This window comes from Haliotis rubra, unplaced genomic scaffold, assembly GCF_003918875.1.
Source record: "Haliotis rubra isolate DU_JTF1 unplaced genomic scaffold, ASM391887v1 Scf396, whole genome shotgun sequence".
Lineage (NCBI taxonomy): Eukaryota > Metazoa > Mollusca > Gastropoda > Lepetellida > Haliotidae > Haliotis > Haliotis rubra.
In genome coordinates this window covers 534,557-551,504 of record NW_025767075.1, presented here as the reverse complement: position 1 = coordinate 551,504, position 16,948 = coordinate 534,557, and the positions used below count along the sequence as shown (strand labels likewise).

Genomic DNA, 16,948 nt, shown 5'->3' with positions numbered 1-16,948 from the left:
AAATTCCTAATGTTAATGTGATATAAGAGAAATACTCTTGAAATCAGTGTGAAATCTAAACTCACTCAACATATTTTTAGTTGATCTAAACAAACCAAAAGAGTTAACGAGGGAACTCATGTGGGTTTTTGCTTTCACTGGTGATTTAGGTTTTCAGAGAACAAAAATCCGTAAAACAAGAAATATAATTGGTCTGGCCTTAATTGTAATAAGATTTGTTGTGAAGCATTGCAAGAAAATGTCAGTTGCAGCTGATAACAGTTCACTTTGATCAGTGACGTATCTTGACCTGCTCAAAGGCTTGAAGCCAATGTTTCAGCAAAGTCAGAAAAAAAATAGCAAATAGGAAGAAATATGTTTCTCTTTTATGTAAATATAGATAACATATATCAGCATATGATGGCATGGTTAAATTGACCTGTATTCAACCGATAACAGTGCCATAAAGTAGGAAGAGGCTTAACGAGTTGAATTGTTACATGGAACACCATGTTAAAGGGCAGTGCTAAGATACATCATAACAAAGTAACTTAAAACAATCCAATTTTGATAGAATAATAGAATAAACAATTTGACTGCCGATGGAAGTTGCTTGAAATAAAAACTACTTCCCCATCAACAGTACAAACTACAATCTGCAGGAAATGATGCTAAATATCATCTTCCAGGAAACTCAATGAGTGAACTGTTATGTTATGATGATAACAGCAAATCACTTTTATCATATAACACACAATATAACTAGGGGTGAAATGGTACACTCTTACCATGGTACGGTTCGTATTAACGGTACAAGGCCTTCGGTTCGGTATATGAGATATGATCATAATGCAGAAAATTGACAAGAGCAGTCTAGCTAAAATATGCATAGATTTTGACAAAATGATTCAGTTTCTAGACATTTTAGAAAAGGTTTGAAAAGGTTAATAAAATGTCGGTACAAAAAAAGAAAATACCAAATTTTTGGATTGCATTACGGTTTACTGAACTGAGGACAAAATACTGCGGTTCTACTAATATCGCAGTATACTGTTTCATCCCTAACTGACTGGGTTTAGTTTTACGTCGTTTTTAGCAATATTCCAGCAATATCACGGCGGGGAAATGGGCTTCACACATTGTGCCCATGTGGGGAATCGAACCCAGATCTTCGGCGTGACGAGCCAACACTTTAACCACTAGGCTACCCCACCGCCCCTGTTTCATCCCTAAATATAACCAGGTTTTTATTGTTCTTTAAACATGATTAAAAACTTTTTTCCCTTTTTCTATTTCCATTTCACGTCAACATGTTCAACATATGGATTAATCATACAGTAAACATAAACACATAATGAACTGAAATAGCTTCTGGTTGATCTCTAGATACAGTATCTCTGTACTGACACTGATGGCCTATATTATATACATGTGGATATATGATAACTGTGGCACACTGACCATCCCTCACATGTCCACCCACGTTAGATAGATAAACATGATCATGGTCCCTTAATACCAGTCAGTGAGTGACTGTGTATAAACATTGGATCATTGCCATTTTAACAGCAATGATATATTTAATTGGAGATCATGATAAATGCATAATAGATATCTGGGTCCAATATATCTAATTCAAGCAATTTATCATGTTATTTTACAGTTTCATTGCAACCTTTCACATCCCCTTTGACACAGACTGAGTATTTCCCAGAAACAATGTTGAACTGCATCATGTGCTGTGTACCAGGTGGCAGGCTTTCAATAACACGTTAGATGGTGCCTAGGTGGATAATGATATTAATATGATGAAAAAATATACTTTAGCATCAGCAATGTTACAAGCGACTACTTCGTCTGCCAATCTGATAATGTATATTAATGTAAAGGAAATACCTACATGCTACTTTCATTATCATACACAAACACCTGTGGTTATTTGTTGTGGTACATAGAGTGCTTCATTACTGAATCTTCAGTGCAGGGACAGATAATTAGAAGAGGTCAGTCGGTATACTGTACACATGTCTAATGGTGAGTGAGTCAGTTTGGTTTTACGCTGCACTCTGCAATATTCCAGGTATATGGCGGTGGTCTTTAAATGATCGAGTCTGTACCAGACAATCCGGTGATCAACAGCAAGAGCATTGATCTATGCAACTGGGATACGGTGACATGTGTCAAGCAAGTCAGCGAGCCTACCGATTGTAGGAAAAAAAGTCCTTGGAAAAAAAGTCCACGGTAAAAAAGTACCAGAAAAAAAGGATTCCAGAAAAAAAAGTCCTGATGTAATAAAAGCCTATTTATTCATCAACCTTGAGGTCAAAGATTTAAGAAAAACATTGATAACTCACACATATGGGTTATTAAATAGATAATTTGATCTTTCATCTTTTTTCAATGATGCTCATAAAAACATGAAGTACTCACATACAAAGGGTGATTAAAAGGACTTATTAAATATTTAGATATGTCTTTGATCTTTTTTTCCTAGCCAAATTTAGGATTTTTTCGGTACGTTTTTCGAAGACTTTTGTTCCGCACACCACCTGACCCCATTTGTCGCCTCGTTATGACAAGCATGGGTACTGAGATCAGTTCTAACCCGGATCTTCACGGGTCATGTCTAATGGACACCCGGACCAACATAACTTAATGACCACAGTCAGACATATTTTACTGGTCAGTATGTCACATAAAACATAAACACAATTTATCATATTGATGATAATGATGACAGACAGTGATTCAAGACAAGAACACGGAGTAGCCTCTATTGGTCCAAATTTCCCTCTTAAATTATCTGGTCAGTTAACATGTATGCTTATTTAATCATCAAGACTTCATTGTCATGGCCACCATTTTAAATTGCTTGTAACTTCATTTGTTTGCTTGTTTTTTCACTGGAAATATTTTGTAAATATTTTATTCAAAATATAGATACAACTGTTGTAGGAATTTTACATGGACATTTAAATGTTTATAAGCACCCCAAGAAGGATCTCCTTTGAAAAAGAATTCATTTGTTTGTTTGTTTTCCACTGGACCCTTTGAAAACTTGGAGTCCTTGATACTATCAGAGAGCAAGTTAGAGGGTGCATTAGTGTAACTTTCAGCAAGTCCCTAACATTTTGAGATTAACACAATATAACATTTGGTGTATGTTGGTGAAACCTAATAAAATGTTTACACATGCTTCTTGTTTACACAGCAATTAATCATCTAAAGAATGAGTATGAGAAGCCTGTGACAGTGAGACCATATGTAGCAGATTTGCTCAGAAGGTTGAAGGTTATTATGTAACACTGACCTCTGGTCATTCTCCGGGTGATGTAATCTACCTGGCCTCACCCCATGTTTCTCAGCCAATGACAATGACACTTTTGTGTGACCCCACATCACACCACATATTACACCAACATAGCTAAAGTCTAATTATATAAACAAATGAATATGTTTTAAGAACCTGTTTGACATGTTTGTTTTACTACTTCACAGCATATAACATATTTATTATTATGTTCATACAGAATATACAGAACTTGTTTCTTACTCCAAACATGATGTAACTTGATTTATATGCTTTGTACAGCAAATACATCTTATAGACTTTGTTTATCATTTTGCTCTTTATCAGGAGCATGCTCAGTACTCTGTTTATGTTAAAAATGATATGGCACATGAAAATGGCAAATAAACATGATAGACAACATCCAAATTCACAGCACAGGATTATATATTACTTCTTTGAGTTTGAGTGGCATTTTAGAAGTTGGGAAGTACAATACTGACAAACTTTTTGGATAACAACTTCTTTTATTTTGTGAGTGCAATGTTTCGATAGAGATTCTTGTATTAGTAACTCATGCAATACATGAAGTTGTTACACATACAGTTTGTCAGTATTGGCTTATATATGATCATGCAAACTTACAAACTGTAGTTTCCTTTTAGCATGTTTGGTTTAATATAAGTCTGTACATGTACTTGCTAAAAGGAAACCACTGTTTGTAATTTTACATGATCATATAAGCCATTACTGACAAGCTGTATGTGTAACAACTTCATGTATATGGTGAACAAAAAATACATATTCACAAATCAAGTAGACAATACATTCTCATTTCATCTTGTTCATAGGATCTTTTATTTACTTGGTGCCAATACCATGGGAATACCATCACACATTGTTTTGAATGTAAAAAATGGAATTACCAAGTAAAACTGAAATTGAAAGTGAGCCTAAATTTGAGTTCGGTTGGGAGTACATTCATGAACAAATTAAGTATGTACTCACCTGGAATCCAAGACAACGACCATAAAAACAATCTTGATTTAACATCTCAACTTCCTCCATCAATTGCTCTGCAATATTTTCATTCAGATTTTCCTCATCTGCAAACAGGTTTCCATCTTGACAGTAGTTGATGAGCTTGTTAGCATAATAGAGACATGCTCTCAGCTGGCCTATGGTGCTGACATAAGCTTCAACCTCTTTACAGTAGTGGGCTCTTCTGAACAGTATTGAATCTCTGTTCACCACAATATACCTCAGCAGCTGGGCTAAATGCAAACAACATTTATAAACAATCCTTATCAAACTTCTGTAACCATTTCCTTTTAGGTCCGGTGACACGTCAAAATCAGACAGTCTTGGCAGTAGGCCAGCTATGTTAGGCTCGATACCCATGTCCAAATATTCGTACAAGAGACAAAATGACGTGTGATATTTAGCATGGTGGCTCTGGTTCCCATTTTGAAAGTATTCAATATTGCTCAAAGCCAGTGATTTCAGTTCCTTGATAAGTGCTGACAGCAAGCGACCGGGATTGTCGTTTTCAAGAGACATCTTAAAGTTATTGTTTCGTCTTCTTCTATCCACAGACTTGCCTGTGTTGATCTGTTGCTTCAAGCACGCTACTGTCACACCACCTCTTCAATTCTCAGCGACAAACTTGACAGCTGATAAACAGTGTTTACTTCTATCAGCAGCCATTTTTTAAGTTACGGAGCGAATGTTGTTCGCTTCGTGTCATTCGGGAAAGCTCGTTGGAATCCGTCAATCGGTTGCATTTACACGAAGAACGAGTCATATAAGATCAGTAAAAGAATCATACATGTATTGCGCAGTAATAAATAATATAAATTGTGACAAAATTAAATTAAAGATATAGCGATAGAACTTGAAATGCAATAATACATACACAACCGGGATAATTTTATCTTCATTGGAGTGTAAAATTTTGACCAATCGCCTCGTGGTTTCTCATTCACTGCCCAAATGCGAGACGAAAACAAGGATTATCTCGACACAGCTGAGAAAGCTTCGAAACATTTCCTGAGAACGCTTTGCGCAGTTCGTCGGAGATAAATTGGTGTGCGTGTACCTCTCGCTCGTTAATAACAATACATCACAAGACACGGTCTAGCCTTTCATTTCATGTAATGTCATTGACAGTATAGCCAATAACGTTTTGTTTATTTTGACATTTTGGTCCATGTAACTTGTTATTGGATGTAAATTCATGTCCCAATATGGCCGCTTGATCACTCAAGACGCCTAACCTACCTACACATATAATTCAGTGTTTGCACTTCAAATTAATGTTTATGGGCTCAGCGGTACCTTGTCTTTCTGCATTTCAGAGCATGAGATCATCGGGGCATCATGACAGTTGCAATATTTTAAAAACATAAAGGAAACCAAAGGGAGATCGCGTTCGTCGTCTCCAATTAGTTGATCCAATCGTCTTGATAAGTGTCTTGCAACATCTTGCAAGATGGCAGAAGCATCAGATCAGGAGGTTTCAAGCACAAACAACAACATAGAAGGAAATGGACTGTGCAGTGGCTCAGGGAGCAAGAACGATTTTGTTGAGTTTGACGACAAATCCAACCTCCCAACATCAACCACAAGCGATGATTTGTCAGAGTCCAGCATGACATCGAGGGACAACTTCACGCTAGGAACTCTGAAGAAAGATGACAGTGGAATTGACATGGAGAAGTCACCAACTACAAGTGCGAAAGAGATGTCAGATGCAGAGTGCAGTGAATCTCTGAATGACAGTGCGGCTTGTTCACAAAGTGAATCGGTTAGTGATGTCAAATGGGAAGATGTGAAAGCTAAATCTGATGAAACTTCAGATGTTGGCATTGATTCATCCGAAAGCACAGGTATGCGTGATTGTAATGACACCGATGATAGTGAAAATGTTGCTACTTCCAATATGACTGAGTCACCCATTGCTAGTCCAAGTCATGATGTCAGTGATACAAATATTGTTGCAGATGACTCTGAAACTAACACCGGATCCCCCGGAACACGGAAACGAAGGCATGAACGTAGCAATTCATCATCAAGTGACTCTGAAGACAGTGATAATGAAACTGCCGACACCAGCAAGAAGAAAGAATCTGAGTCTGAAAGTGAGGATGAAATGGACATTGATGATGATGGTATCAGACCGCGTCATAAATGGCGAGCTGTGTCAGACTTGCGTGATCGGGAAAATGGCTACACCAATAGATCACCTCCATCCTTATTTCGTGAGAAGATTCATGCTAGTCTTCAAATGGTACAAAGACTAAAGTTACAGTATAGGATGGAATATCACGAGGGATGTGTCAATGCTTTACACTTCAACAGAATCGGTAACTCTTTCAGCACTTATTGTTTTGCTTTCTTTTATGATACACATTGCAAATACAGTCAAATCCCGATGAGTCGAATCGCTGAGGACCAAGTAATAAATTCGACTTATCAATGTATTCAAGACATAGGTATGTCTATGAGGGTAGAAAAAAAGATGATCCAGTCCTAATTCCTCCGCCTAAGCATTTGTTTATCTAATGATTTCCATATCACTAATAGGGACACCTTATCAGTTCCTGTCTGATTAGCACAGACAGTGATTTCCGTAAAAAATCACTAATCTGCCATTTGAACTCACCCGTCAATGGCGGAAAGGTGTGAGCCGGGCTGGTTTGTTAATTGGATCAGTTTGCTACACCAATCAACTTCTCATTGACTGACTTCGGCTTATGTATACAAGATTGCTGTTGTTTTAATCTCATGGGACCAAATTTCCTTCTCGAGTCATCGTGTGTATTTATGAGACGAATTCGTGTAGCCGGTATTCAAATGATGACAACTATAACAGGGAATGGTCGGGACCGACAGGTACTTCGAGTTATGCATAATATTCGGTCGCCCAGGCATTCGACTCATCGGGATTTGACTGTATACCCTTCAGGTTTTTACCTAGCTTTACAAAACTGGGGTTCCAAATCCAACTAGAGCAACTCCTGACAATAAATTTCAGCAGGACGTACATGTATGATATATGAGGGTACTGTGAAAAAGTGTATTACTGTAGTGTACTAAACTGCAAGTGACTATAACCATAGGACCTATGTTCCTTTTCAAGAATTTGGTAAATCAGAAGCACATTTCTGCATCCCGTGAAACCATGGCCCCAAACTCGTTACTCATGCCCACTATTCATGCCATGGCTCTTCCCAAACTTCTAAAAAGACATGTAAGCTTAATTTGACATTCTTGGAGAATTGCTCAGTCATTACAAAGAAGCTTGGTAATAAACTAGTTGAAAATAGACTGGAAAGACTTCCGCCCGTATCCCCCCTTATATTTCATTCTTGTCAAATTATATCACCAGAAAATATATACATATATCCTCGTCCAGCATCAGGATGAATTTTAACGTGTTTCTTTAATTGTATCTGAACATACTGAAAGATACATCCAACTTCTGAAAATGCCACTCAGAGTTTGTTTTTTTCTTTATCGTTAAAATTAAGGGGGATATGGGCGGAAGTCTTGCCAATAGACTGACAGTGACATGATGTAAGTGTCCATCGTATTGTTACAAAGGAAATTCCATGCAACTTTTCAAAATCTGATCAGTAGATAATTTAAACTGATTTGTTCCCATAACAAACACTGTGAAATGCAGTGCTGTGTCTTGGAATATTTAAGATGGAGGTAGAAATTCTGTCTGTTATCCCTTCCTCAGAATTTGTATAAGTCATTAGCCCTGGGTAGAAGTATTTTAAAGTGTTTGTGTAAAACATGACTGATATCTGGAACCACACGCAAACTGTAGCACAAATAGTGTTGCGCAACAGAGAAAAATGACCAGTCATCCTATGTGTGAACAAAGGTTGGTAACATACTTCTCTCGCTTCAGATTGAAAAATAGTCTCAATGTCAAAATAAAATTTGCCACCATCAAAGGTAGACAACCATTTCATCACAGGGTTGTGCTCTCAGATTTCCAAGCTCATATTTAATACCTACTCACGTAAAATATATTTCATTCAACATTTAAGCGCCACTTGTGGCATATCAAATCGTTCTTGGCCTCCATTACCATGATCACCCCTTCCAGCTTCCGGTTCAACGAAGTGAAGGAACAAGAGTAAGCAGAAATTAAAAAGAAATATCATATTGCCTAATTTTACCATTAAACTGTTGAAGAATATTTATCTTATCTGCCATCGTTATTGTTAGAAATTTCGTAACATGTATTCTAAAAAACAACACTTCTGACATAGTGAATGAAAGCAAGGGAGGTAAGGATGATTGTCTCCTGCGAACTTTCCATATGGTGGATATGTGATTGAACAAGTATGTTTAGTTAACTCTCCTGTTCCTCCACAGTGGCAATATTATAGTTTGACATCAAACAAATTTTGCTCGCTTCACTCGCATATAGGAAGACTGGTCATTTGTCTCTCTGTTTCGCAACCCTCTTTGCACTACAGTTTGACTGTGTTGAAACAAACAATAGTAAAAAATATGTACGGATAAAGCTTTCAGTTAATTGTAAGCAGTGTCTGTGGAAGGAAATCTTTCCATCACCATGTCCAGGGTTTTCACCTACAAAATAATGTTACATGTTGGAGATATAAGGGTCTCGTTTACATAGTAGGGATGGGTATTGCAGGGAATTTTCATATTGCGATGCGAAAGCATGTATTGCGATATGTATTGCAATATATTTCAAGAATTATTTTTAACAAAAAAAATACTTATAATCGAGTTAATGCTTGATTTGTAAAGCAAAATCACAATGCTTGATTAGGCTTTAAGAAAACTTTTAATCATGGCAAAATATAAATGTAAATAATGTTTGGCACAAATGAAACAAGGAAAGGAACAATTTAAAAAACGGAAATATCCGAAGATTTCCGAGTGTTACGAAGTTTTCCGAATGCATGTCAAAATACCGGTTTTCGATCAGCATATCGCAAAACATATCGTTTCCATGTCTGAACCGGTAAATACCTGTAAACCGGTTATATTGCGCAGCCCTATTACATAGCAATCAAATGCTGCAGAGTACTTTAATGACAGATTTAATCATTTGTTTGATTGCTGAAGTTTTATATTTCTTGTCAAGAATTTGGTTAGTGAATATTATTGTGCGTCACTCAAGATGCAATGTGTAATTTTCTGTAAACTTTTCAGTTAGTGTGTACTGGATGCACATTGTGCATTGCATAAAACCCTGCTTGTCTAGTGCATTGATGGATCTAGGCACAGGATGATCGGGGTCTTTTCTGCTTTAAAATTCGAGGGACCTTCATATATATATAGGGTATGCAAAACCAAAGCATATTTTATGCAATATCTCCATCAGTATTTACAAAGTCTTTGAGAATAGAAATGAACAAACAACTACTTTTGTGCAAGGCAGGTTTTTTCGTCATGGAAATGTCATACAATTCATCAGCTTGAATTGATTAATATTCTGCATTGTGAAGGCATTTGTCAGTGAGGGGAAGTATCAAAGAAACACTCTTACCTTCAAAATGTATGAGCAATCAGTATATATTTCTGGGGATTTATCGGAAACACATGGGGCCTTTGAGAGTGAAATATATAGGACATTATGGATTTTCCTTTGCCAAAGATGTCTGGTTATGGTCTAGATTCACAGGCTATCGAGTCTTTGTGAGGATTGAAGATTTTAAAAAAATGTTTTTGAGATGACCCCTGAATGGAAATGCTTCTCAGTACAATACATTATGACAAGGCCGGACACTTCGGTACCATCGCATGCAATTGATTAAAACTTCATGTAAACATAATCATGGATGATTAGCCTCTTGGCCACCACTCATGACATCTACCAATTGTTTATTGTTATTTCTGCAAGTTGATTGAAAGTTGATTTTGATCCTCAAATAAATGATGTACTCACAAATGGATGACGATAGGTCTGCACAACAACAAAGAATAAAATTATTTCTAATCTTTGATCCTCGAAAAGACACAAGGACCTGTGTCTAGATCATGTAGATTCATCACAACTCATGTTAAAAAAACTTTTAGTGAAAACTAGGCTCTGCTCATGAGTATATGAATATCAAAACTGTATGTTTTTATCCTCTTTTTCAACCATTGAGCCCACAAGAGCTATTCATGAGGAACCACCTTACTCCTCACCATTTTAGCAGTGTTTATCTATGAATTGTACATGAAAGTGCAGCAGTGCAGTTGTTGAAAACATGTTTGCTTTTTCAACCTAACTAATCACTCTTAAACTGCTTAAATGCCTAATGTGGTTCAATATTTTTTGAATTATTTATACAAATTCCCTTGATTTGCATCTTGAAAAATAACAGCCCAGACAATTTTCTTTCTTTCTTTTATTGATTTTACTAAAATAAGTGCACTGGATTGTCGATCACTTATAAAACTGTAAACAAGTTTGTATTTGTTAGGGTTTTACGTTAAGAAATTTATCTCGACTCAAAACAGCAATGTACTAAACAATTTTCAATCAGATGCTTGATTGGCATTTTAGAAGATGATATTTGATGAACATAGAGATTTTTCTGGGTTACATCTTCTTTTTATTCTCGAGTACAACGTTTCAGGGCTTGTTCTGGCCCCATCATCAGGTAAACTGAACAGTAACTGTTAACTCTGGCCGTGACGCCACAATGCTTATGACGTGGTCAATAGATACAGATGACATGGCTAATAGAATACATGTTATTATGAATATATAAGATGTCATTTACTGCAAAATTAATGGATCAATTTAGAACTGTGCAGATACAAATGGTAAGGGGCAATCACGCTTATATCCAACCCTAAAAGGCTGTGTGTATAAAAACTGAAATGTGACTGTGGTGACATCTACATTGGTGAGACAGGCAGACCAGTAGCTACACGTGTGAAAGAACACAAAACTTCAGTGGACAAATCAGATCTGAAATCTGCAGTTTCTGAACACATTATGATTAATCCCCGATCATGAAATTGACTGGGAAACTGAAGTCCTCTCAAAAATATCAGTGACTGGCGAAACGCAAGTTGATTGAGGCTATCTTCATCAAACGCACAAAACCAGCAATAAACAGGGACCAGGGTGTCTACCTCCCAAAATGCATGGTACATAAAACAATAAGACAATACCCTACCTGCGTCCACTGTTCCCATGTATAAAGCTTAATTTCTATGTATACACTGCTATTAGTATTACTTTTACATTCTATACATTTATAAATACGCCTCTGTACATTTCTAATTCAATCAACAATTTTGTATAAGTATCTGCACAGTTCTAAATTGATCCATTAATTTTGCAGTAAATGACATCTTTTGTGAATTAACAGTTACTGTTCAGTTTACCTGATGATGGGGCCAGAACAAGCCCTTTCTTGGCAGTTATGTACACCTTTGACACTTCTTCTGTTTTTCTTTAAATACTCGCTAATATACACAGGAAAATACCTACTGCCATGTAAATTCTCACACTTATTTGAATCTTATAAGGTTCCTTCAGAGGTTTGTGAGGTTGACATTTATAAGTTGTGACCATGGTAGTGGCAATGTTACTCCTCCCCAAGTCTTCTCTAAAGGCTTGTTTTAGTTGTTTTGTTTCAATCTCTAGTTTGCTTTATGTCTATTTTCGAAAATATTGTTGGCTTCTTTTTCAATTGGTAACTCGTGAAGATCCCCGTTAGAATAAGTCTTCAGCAACCCATGCGTGTCGTACGAGACATCTAATGGCATTGGGTGGTCAGACTCCCTGACTTGGTTGACATGTGTCATCATATGCCAGTGGTGTAAATCAGTGCTCATTAGTGCTGGGAATTGGTTAAAATCTCATAATTGATGATTGGTCCACTACAACCGATCAATCATCGAAAATAATTGGTTAGCGTCATTTATCAAATGTTCCTGTTGTCTTTGTAAAAAATAAAGAAAAAACATGTAGTAATTTGGGTTTTTTGCAAATTAAACAAAATCCATTTGCAAATTTTGCATATTTAAAGGATTATTAGTATGTTAGGAACACAGATTTCCTGGATTCTTTAAGATAAATTCAATCATGACTTGGAACGAGCTTGTTGTGCTTATGAAATGTAAATTTAATGACACATACAAAAGCAACCTTGTGAAAAATATTGTTGATGCAAACAAGTGTTCCAAGATTGGTTGCGTTCGATTATGAGAAAACATGTTCGATTGCTTGGTCGTTTAGTCACTGCGACCAATCTTTGATTATTTCAATTAATCGGACCACCACTAGTGCTCATGATGTTGATCACTGAATTGACCCTATTCTAATTATCTGTCCCTGCACTGTAGATTGAGTAATGAAGCTCTCTATGCACCACAACAAATAACCACATGTGTTTGTGTATGATAATGAAAGTAATTGGGTAGGTGGCTTCATGGACAAGTCCAGGGTGGAAGCCACGTTAGTTATACTGTTGTTGTTTCTGACTGAAGGCACACTGCTGGCAAGTGGGTCTGATGATCTCAACATAGTGCTGTGGAACTGGCTCAGGAATCGACCGGCCCTTGTATATGACAGCGGCCATCGGAGCAATGTCTTTCAGGTAAACACTAGTACAGATTACTGGGTTGTTCTGTCACCTCCTGGCTGAAGTGTCTGTGATGCTGAAGGCCCTTGTGTGAATATCTATGTTGTCAAGCTGGCCTTGTTTACAAAGAGATTTGTTGCTAGGCAGCTCCAAAGCAACAACAGCAGGGAGATTACTGTTATTCAGGCACCAAGTAATCAGGCGTTTTTGTCTTTTTTTGGAAAAGTAAATACTTCCCGCTATGATAAACATTCAAAGAAAGAAATTTTCCAAAAAACATAACCAGAGTTACAGATGTTAAATCATGTGGATGGACATGCTGGGCGTCTTAAGATAAGTAAAACGTATAAGTACATCTTAAACGGCCTTCGCTATTATTGGTTTGTATTACAAGGGGGTAAGCGCAGTAGATGGAACAGTGAAACAAATGCATGTGCGGTACGTGATGAGCGTTAACTTAGACCAGCCCTACTTGTTCTCAGTGTTTCATCTAATGTGCATACCCCCTTGTAATACAAACCAATAATAGCGATTTGAAACTATCATCGCTTGTTAAACAACTTTTATCCTAAGTTGAATAAAATTCTGAGATTTGAATGTTCAATTGGCAAGGTAAAATTATGAGGATTGGCAATCTTAATTTCGCTTTAATTGATTTACTTTTTTTGTTTTGAGTGAAATTCATCGGTACGTTTTCACTGCAAACAGACTATAGTGAATTATTAAGTATTCTATCTGTAATACAGATTCTAGGCTCCCCATCAGGACATTTCTTGACTGGTATCTTTGTTGGAGCAGGTTAGTGGATAGTGTTCTTGTGATAGTGAAACATTTCCATAAAACTAAGAAGAATGGAGATGTGTCTATACAACAATCCTCCCCAGGCAAGGGGGTCAAATCACTGTTAATTTCAAGGTTCCATCCTGGCTGTCAGAGGTTGGAAATCAATGGCTCAGTATGAGCGCCACCATTGAGTTATTTCTTTCTATGTCCCTCCCTTCAATCAAACGTGAATCCACCTCTTATGTAACTAGGTTTTGTTTGAAACAACTTAGCAGAGTCCAGTCAATAAAATTTGATTAATAATCAAGATCCATATTGTAATGAAGCAGGTCCTACCTTTCAAAATACTTGAAATCACCTGCAGATGTTTAAATAAAGGAAAAGACTTGGAAAAAGTCTGTTGATGTCATTTTGGCATTGCACAACTTTTGCAAATCCTGCATGTCAGTCACCATGTTTACAAAGTGGATGTCACTTTCTTATGCTTTGACTCTTTAGTCTCACCAAATATACGTCCAATGTTCCAGCCTACTTCAGCTATAAAACCAGGGAATTGCAAGGGTCATGTGAATGAACTGGTGTATTGTTCAATGTTCAGTACTGTAAGATTAAATAATTACTTCAACTACAGTAACTACCAGTATGTGTTTCTTGTCAAGAAGTGAGTGAATATTATTGGGAGTGTCTGAGGATGCAATATGTATTTTTCTTTGCCCGTTCTGTATGTTTTTGCATAGTGGATGAACATTACTCTGTCACATGATACACCGGGTCAGTTAGGGTGGGTACAGGATGGTTATAGCTAGTTAACCTTCTTGCCTTGTGAAGATAAGGAAATATATGTACAGCAAGATTTCTCAGTGCCTGATATTTCACATTTAATTCATCTTCATTAATGTTCTGAAAACATGTCACAGAAGGTTAAATCAAACTGAAGCCTACATAATGTACATTTCACTCTGAATTGTGATTATTGATCTCATGGTTATGATCATAATTATATCATATATGTAATGTGTTTACCCCATTAGGAAATTCTGGGTGCAACACTGACAGTAGCGTACAGGTATCAGGGGTGGAAATAACTTTAAAATTGATTTTTGAAATCGGTACAGTGGCAATGTAAAATCACTTGCCCTAATAATTTTCCCACTATACTGGCCGCTTTCTTATTGATTTTTGAAATAAATAACATTATTAACATTGGAAAGTCAACTGGACACCGGTACAGTGTGATATACAAATTAAAAAAACACTGGACTCGGACATCAGGCAATGGGTAATTTCCACCCCTGCAGTAGCGTACAGGTACATGACACAATAATGAACAATCCCTGTCCTCCGGTTACCTCTGGTAACCTTGTCACTGTTTCTTGAAGATAGGGAAACAGACATTTGTTTGAATATTGAAGACACCTTGATGGTCAACAGTATACATTCTGTATGAAATGTCTCTTGACCCTTGGTAGACAGAAGTGTACAATTTACCACAAAATAGTCAGCAGTGAAAGAAAGGTTGGTATTCATCACATGCACTCTTACTGTGGTCATATTGTTACATTGTGTTATCAGGGCTCCAGATAATTTTTCAACGTCAGGAGTACGTACTCCTTATTTGTTCAATATACGAGTACTGGAAAACCTAAGAGTACATTTAGAGTACTGAATGGAATTTAATGGAGTACCAGTACTCTTGTTTTTCGTTTCATATATGCACCACAACATTGCTACTCTTGTGTAAACAGGTCAATAAACAATAAAACAATCATTTTTCAGATAAATACATCTGTAAATGATTCTAAGACCGTACACCACTGCTGTGGTGCGTATCTGCTACGTTTTCTAAATTATTTCCTACCGTATCGTGCATATTTTGTATCCATACATTCTCCGATACGGCCCTTATCTGGAGCCCTGGTTAGTGTATAAACCAGTGATTAATTAGCACACAGAAAATCTAAATAACTATTAAAATTTTATGAAGTATCTCTTGTTTTGAAAACTGAAGTGAGGACATCGTTGTCCTTAAGTTATCCTCAAATTAAAAAATATGTATCTGAAAAGAGGCTCTTTTATTCCTGTCCCCAGCCTTTATTGTTGTTGTTGACACTGGATCACGCTGACTGTTGCAGGCAAAGTTCATGCCATATAGTGGTGACTGTCACGTTGTGAGCTGTGCACGAGATGGGCAAGTGAGGCTGGCAGAGTTATCTCTGACTGGTGTGTGCAAGGGCACCAAGAAGCTGGCCCAACACAAGGGGGCAGCACACAAGGTAAAGGACATATAGTGACCTCGACCCTCCAGTGATTCCAAGCTGAGTGTATTGCTTGTACATGATACACTTAAGATCCCATAAGGGTACTCTCAGAAATGTCAAAGAAAACTTTTGACTATATTCTTGTATGAAGCCTCTGATGAATGTGCTTCAGCACAAACAGATGAAACAAAGAAGTCTTAAACATGCTTGTTATGTAGCTCATTTGAAATCAGACTGACCGATTCCAAAGATTTCTAAAACATATTCTACCTGTTGGCATTCCAATGGACGCGGCTCATCCTAGTAATATGTTCCTTGTCGTACAGCTGAAAACAAGACGTTTCTGTCCTTGCTGTTAACCAGATTATTGTATGTTTGTGCAGCTGGCCCTGGAGTTTGATTCACCTCACTTGTTTCTCAGCTGTGGGGAGGATGCAATGACATACGAGATGGATCTGAGACAGGACAAGCCGAACAAGTAGGTTGGCTTCCATCTTTCCTTGGGGCGGTGGGGTAGCCTAGTGGTTAAAGCGTTGTCTCGTCACGCCGAAGGCCCGGGTTCGATTCCCCACATTGGCACAATGTGTTAAGCCCATTTCTGGTGTCCCCCGCCGTGATATTGCTGGAATATTGCTAAAAGCGGCGTAAAACTAAACTCAGTCAGTCCATCTTTCCTTGACAGAATCACTCATGTAGACAACCAGTATTGGCCCCGGCACCAAGTGGAATGGCCAGGTGGTGTTCACACTTGTTGTTTGTTCTTGATGCCTCTGACCTACGAAGGTGATGTGTTGCTGACTGTGACATGACACAAGAAGCATGAAATAAAAAAACTGATTAATCTTCTGCTTCTCACTAGTTGTCCAAGCAACAGTGCACAAGACTGGGAGAAGATGGCAGTATCATATATTTTTCCTTATCCTGACTCATGCTCTTTTTGCTTGTCTCCTTCCTCTTGCGAACATAGTGGAACACTTGTATCTCCCTAATTGAAGTTCCCTTCAATGTAAAATCACTAATTAGTACACCACGAGTTACCTCCCTTCCACAAGCTCGGG

General features: G+C 37.4%; 2 protein-coding genes across 3 annotated transcripts in view; one reads left to right on the top strand and one right to left on the bottom strand.

Moving 5' to 3' along the window:
* Positions 1-4,974, bottom strand: part of LOC124286910 (hormone-sensitive lipase-like) — a 31,252-nt gene extending 26,278 nt beyond the window's left edge. Inside the window, exon 1 of the mRNA XM_046723355.1 lies at positions 4,277-4,974. Coding sequence (XP_046579311.1) covers positions 4,277-4,828 — 552 coding nt within the window. The 5' untranslated portion in view covers positions 4,829-4,974. The remainder of the gene's footprint in view (positions 1-4,276) is intronic.
* Positions 4,975-5,262: 288 nt separating this feature from the next.
* Positions 5,263-16,948, top strand: part of LOC124286947 (DDB1- and CUL4-associated factor 8-like) — a 34,361-nt gene continuing 22,675 nt past the window's right edge. The window contains exons 1-6 of one of the 2 annotated variants that reach the window (XM_046723404.1): positions 5,263-5,354; positions 5,626-6,156; positions 6,271-6,633; positions 12,755-12,864; positions 15,765-15,905; positions 16,274-16,368. In XM_046723404.1, the coding sequence (XP_046579360.1) occupies positions 5,760-6,156; positions 6,271-6,633; positions 12,755-12,864; positions 15,765-15,905; positions 16,274-16,368 (1,106 nt within the window). In that variant the 5' untranslated portion in view covers positions 5,263-5,354; positions 5,626-5,759. Of the gene's footprint in view, positions 5,355-5,625; positions 6,634-12,754; positions 12,865-15,764; positions 15,906-16,273; positions 16,369-16,948 lie in introns of both variants that reach the window. The other variant, XM_046723401.1, reaches the window with a different exon arrangement.